Raw genomic sequence first — 6,048 nt, 5'->3', positions numbered from 1 at the left:
AGGTTTACAAGAAACGATACAATTTAAAATAACCAATAACTATTTTTCATACATTTAGGTTCCTGATCCTTTCACTGAAATAATGAAAAATTTAGTCTTTTCACAAAAAGTTTGGCACTTATTCCTCTTATAACACTATTTTTGCATATTGGAGTAAACAATGATTTCATAATATGCATCTATTATTAGATCATTGCCAGTATGCGATATATTATTATTTTCAAAATCTAAGCACTCATTTTCTAACAAAATTAAAATTTCAAAATGGCATATTGTCATTATTGAAGTCTATTCTTCCGCAATATTTTCCATTTATTCCTTGGTCATTATTTTCCATTATATTTTGTTGCTATTATTTCATCAGAAACTACATAAGTCCATTGATGGCAAACAGAAGACTCCCTCGAGTAAGCACAACGGATGGAAGGCAAATTAAAAAAAATTTGGATGATGAGGATATCATCGAGGCAAAACTCTTCAACGGTTTAAACTATAACTCAATGGGAATCAAACATCGCCTTAAGATCAGATGCGATAGTATTGAGCTCCCAAAAATGAATGACCGACATTACAACATGGAGAAAATAACGAAGGATACCAAAGAAAAATATTTCAAATATTCAATGGCTCTTAAAAGGACACGTGAAAAATTTCTCGAAGACGTATCGAATCTGGATGAACTATGGAAACAATTGGAGAGTAAAGAGAATGATCTAAAATCGAGCATGGTTTTTTTCAATAAGTTTTTAAAGCAGAATATGACGAAAAGAGAAAGATTCCTAGAGAATATCAGTATCAATCAGAGTACAAAGAAGAAATACGATGGAGATGTAGAAGAACTAAAAAAAAACGTTTTGGAAATGGTAAATTGTTTTCATTATTGAACTGTCTCTGTCTGTTATTTTTCAATTTTGAGCCGAAAGGTCTTAAACAATAAGTTGAAATTAATTCTACCCGTCTGGTCTACTGTGAACACAATAAAGGTATGAACAAACCGACGCGGGACTGCGGGAACGGAAAAGAAACTTTTGCGGGATGGAAATCAATGGTGTTGAGCAATAAAACTTCTTTTTCCGAAAAACTGTCACTTTCATATGATACATAATTTTAAATTGATACTAATAATACTGTTTGATTATTTTCCAAATAAAATATACTAACTGACAAAAAATTGGAACACTCAGAAGGTGCTGTTTAAATTGAAATTTTTTTTTGTAAAACATAGATAGTATAGCAAGGAGTAAATTATTGAAATTCGGAGAAAAAACTAAAAGTTTACTTATTTTTAATGAATTTGTTAATAATGTGTTTGTCCACCGCGATCATCTATACACTCCCAACACGTCTTGGCATTGATGCAATAAGATGGTCTATTTCTTCTTGAGGGATACTATCACAAGCTACGTGTACTTCATGTCTCAGAGTCGCCAAAGGCCGTGAGGGCTAGGGTAAATTTTCAAGCCTTCTATCCATGATGTCCGAAACATGCTCTATGGAAGAAAGATCAGGGGATCTGGGCGGCCATGGCAAAAAATTCACATGGATAGCTTCGAAAAAGTTTAAACAAACTCTGGCAATATGATGTCGGGCATTATCTTGATGAAATATTGGATTCTCAAGATGGCTAAGGTATAAAGACTAAAGGTGACCTACTTGCATGTGCAATAACACAGAAGTACTTGGTATTTCTTGAATTTGTAATAGTAAATTCTAAAAGAAGTTGCAGAATGGGCTCCTATTCCAACACGAATGTGAAAACTCGCTCCTTCGTCGCTCGTTTTCGAACGCATGAGTGTTGGAATTGCCTTCTCCAACGAGTTTTAGACGATATTTTCTCTATTTCAGTCAAGTTTTGTGAAATATTGTAGAAATTCAATGAAAAATGCAGATTCTAATGACATTTGTATTGTATCATGGCAGTTGGTGTGACTGTTACGAAAATTGACAGATTACGGAATTTGGATATGAATCGTTTATTTCGAATTTTGAAATAATTTTCAATTACGCAATAAATTCGTGAATTATGTGTGACGAAATCGATTTAACACCCCCAGAATTAAGAGAAATTGCGAATAATGTTGCATATCATTTCACTATATCCAAATTTATATTATATTGACAATTATTGACGTTTGTTGAAATTTGGTAGGATAGGAAGTCAGTATAGACAACCACAAAACGAAAAATATAACTGAAAACGATACTGTAATGAGTTCATTACAGCACTGTTTTTAGAACTGTAATGAACTCATTACGATACTGAAATAGAGAAATAAAATTATCACTTAACTGTGCAATTGGCGTGTAAAAGCTACTGTTCTTTTTTTGAATTGAAATTGAATCAATTTTTCCAGGGAAGAATTAGACAGATGTACAGAGAACAACTTTTAAAGCACTCAATATACTACGATTTCTTGAAAAAAGTGGCGACGAGCGGTAATGAATTCGACTCAGTTCATTCGCTGATTGCAAGAATCGAACTGTTATATTCCACAGTAGAAAATACGGCAGTAAAATATGATACTGACAAGAAACAATTGGAATTCTTGATACACGAAGTGGAAAGAAATAACACGGGAAAAATTTACGAAATTGGACACCTACTTAACGAAGTAGGCATTTTGAATAAAACATACGTATCAGTTGTTGAAAGAAGCAAGAAAAGCGAAAAACAGCTGAATGAAGTTAGAACAGAAACAAACAAGTTCTTCAGCAATTGGATTCTGGCCTGCGAATTCATTCATCAGTTATACTTGTCGATGTGTGTAAGACAAAGAAAAGAAGCTGTGTTTCCAAAGGGGGATTTTCATAATCAACTTGTACATATCTGTAAAAGTATGGAGATGTTGAACGATATTATCCACACTTGTGGTTATAGGAAAAAGATGGAAAAAAATAGTCGAGAAGCGAATTGAAATGAGAGACAAGGGGTACCTAATCATTTAAGGAGAAATATTTCGCTTTGGAGCTTTGAAATCATCAGATTGTGGTTTCTGGTAACTTAAGGATATGTTTTTCAATATTTTGTTATATTATTTTAATATAAGTTTAACCTGAATTGGGTTGCTTTTGTAAACATCTTCCAACATCTGAAGGACCCCGCACGGTTTCTATGGAAAATGGGTCCCAGTCGAATTGGCTGAAAATTTAGTATAATGTAGTTTATGAAGTCCTGATCAAATGTCTCCATGGGCACAACAAGATCTAATGTACAGTTTTTGAGATACAGGGTGTCAAACATGCAGAGAGAGGGTTGTTACTTACCTTTAGAAAATCAATTTTTTTGTTACAAAAAGTTGAGGATAATAATTACAATCTCAATATTGTCGACACGAGTTGTAATAAGAAGTTATAAGACTCCGTATACAGGGTTATTAATAATTACATAATTTTTATGTAATTCTTCGAACAAACTCAGTCTAACGCAAAAGCTCGTAGACTTGCAGAATAAGTAAAAAACATTTGATTTTAATATTGGTTGATCTGAGGTTACTATTATACGGGGTCTTCCACTTTTTTAGTTGTAATAATTAAATTTTTTTCGGGAACATGTAGAAAAATTAAACATAAAAGTAGAAAACTAAATATAATATGATCAATATTGCGGCTCTTGTCTATTTGTTGCATCTTATACGGATCCTGGTCGACCGCATGATGTTGTAGCAATCAAATGGGAGACTACTGCATTAAAAACATTTCTTACCAGTTCATACCATATCTGTTAAGACATTGTAATTATGATTATGAACGGATTCTATTATTTGTTGATGGCTTGCATCCGATATTAGCGTTATGTGGAACGTACCAAAAATTCGCTCGGCCTATCCCCTAACCGAATTATATGATCCGTACAAGATGCAACAAATAGACAAGATCCACAGAATATTGATCATATTATATTTAGTTTTCTACTTTTATGTTTAATTTTTCTATATGTTCCTGAAAAGAATTAAATTACTACAACTAAAAAAGTGGAAGACCCCGTATAATAGTAACCTCAGATCACCCAATATTGATATCAAATGTTTTTTACTTATTCTGCAAGTCTACGAGCTTTTGCGTTTGACTGAGTTTGTTTAAAGAATTACATAAAAATTATGTAATTATTAATAACCCTGTATACGGAGTCTTAAAACTTCTTATTTCAAATCGTGTCGACAATATTGAGATTGTAATTATTATCTTCAACTTTTTGTAACAAAAAAATCGCCACATTTTTGATTTTCTAAAGGAAAGTAACAACCCTCTCTCTGCATGTTTGACACCCTGTATCTAAAAAACTGTACATTAGATCTTGTTGTGCCTATGAGACATTCGATTAGGACTTCATAAACTACATTATACTAAATTTTCAGCCAATTCGACTGGGACCCATTTTCCATAGAAACCGTGCGGGGTCCTTTGTAATATTAGTATGGTTGTTCTATTTATAGTAAGTACGAGTAACAAAGACATAAAATTTGTACTGTAAGTAAAAAATCAAAAAATTAATGGAAACAAAACAATGAATGATATCTTAGTCACCTAGGCAACATATACTGGGTGGTCCAACGAAAATTTAACACCTCGATTTTCCGACTTCAAAATGAAAATTTGGAAAATCGCTCGGACCCGTCAATTTCTGATTCGAGGGGGACCAACTTTTCCGCTCTTCGCATCCCCGTTACTGCGACCCTCTAATGGAGGTGAGTACAACCTCTTGATTTTGAACAGGGATGAAAGATGTTGCAGTAAGTAATTTTGAAAATCGTATCGATTACCTAATATCTGACCATAAAATTTCGCTTCAAAATATCCATCGCCAATGAAATAACAGCGTAAATAGTAAAGAGGCAATGTGAAATTTATCTCGAGAATATTATTCGTATCCGACACATTCCAAAGGTATTTAGTAGTTATGTTGTTAATTTTTTGTCCAAAAAAGTATTAATTACTATTCCAAAAAAGTTGACGGATCATGTTGTTGATTTACCTTATTCTATCGTGAATTTTTTGAACGTTACAAGTTTGTCAAAGCGATTGTAAGTGTGTAGTAGAATTGAAATGGTGTATTCAGAAGTAGAGAGGGTGGAAATGATAAAATTATTTTTTCAAAATAACGACTCTGCAACGGCTTTATTTAACGAACGACATCCTGTAATAGTAATTTACGTAACAAGTCCGGAAAATAGGGTTTTTTTGGACGAATAGACAAAATTCCAGGACGAGCGTAAGCGAGTCCTGGAAGTCTGTGAGTCCAAAAAAACCATTTTCGGGCGTGTTGCGTACAATATTTTTTCGGCAACCATGTAAAATAACACTATCGCTGCTGCTTTCAATATTTTATTGCGAGTGGGATCAAAAAACATGCAAATTTTTGACAACTAATTTCATATGAACTGTCAGCCGTTATCTCGGTTTCTATGGATTCTATGATTCTTTTCCGGCCTAGTCCGAGAAGTACGTACTTTCCGGACTAGGCCGGGAAATGTTATGTATTCCAAAAGCGGTCAGTTTTAAACATATACAGGGTGTTTCCAAATTAGACGTGAACCTTGGAGGACGTGTTAGTATGACTCATTTGCTGTCGTTTGAGCCATATTTAATGATAACCAAAAATTAATGGTTCACGAGATATTTTAGTTTAGTATTTAGTTTTGAATTTTAAAGTATTTCTCAACTTCATTTTTCGTAACTTTTTTCTACGTTGACCAAATGTGATCATAATTTTGGATTAAATATGTGGCCCCTGAGAAGTCCGGACCTAACACTGATAGAATAGATGAAGCAGCAAGAAGATTTGATGTAAATTTCAGGCGGAAAGTAACAACTGAACAAATAAGAAAAAGAGCATGTGCTTGAATAAGAAATGGTAGAGGTCATTCCAAACATAACTTATTAATACAATTTCTATTGAAATTTTGAGTTTAATTCCAATAAAAAAATATACAATTCATAACTTTCCTTTTTTTTGCTTCTTTTCATCTTTCAAATCAAAACCTGAAACAAAACTGCATTCCAACGAAAACTTTTTTAGAAAATAAAGAAGGAATGTGGAATGTGAAAGAG

At 33.1% G+C, this 6,048-nt stretch overlaps 1 protein-coding gene across 1 annotated transcript; it reads left to right on the top strand.

The window, feature by feature from the left end:
• Window positions 1-240: 240 nt before the first annotated feature.
• LOC123685444 lies at window positions 241-3,058 on the top strand. Its single transcript, XM_045625145.1, has 2 exons — window positions 241-863; window positions 2,355-3,058. The coding sequence occupies exons 1-2, from the start codon at window positions 384-386 to the stop codon at window positions 2,913-2,915; spliced, it is 1,041 nt and encodes a 346-aa protein (XP_045481101.1). The 5' UTR covers window positions 241-383; the 3' UTR covers window positions 2,916-3,058.
• The last annotated feature ends 2,990 nt before the right edge of the window (window positions 3,059-6,048 follow it).

The sequence above is a fragment of the Harmonia axyridis genome, chromosome 7, assembly GCF_914767665.1.
Source record: "Harmonia axyridis chromosome 7, icHarAxyr1.1, whole genome shotgun sequence".
Taxonomy (NCBI): domain Eukaryota; kingdom Metazoa; phylum Arthropoda; class Insecta; order Coleoptera; family Coccinellidae; genus Harmonia; species Harmonia axyridis.
This window is presented reverse-complemented; position numbering and strand designations above follow the sequence as displayed.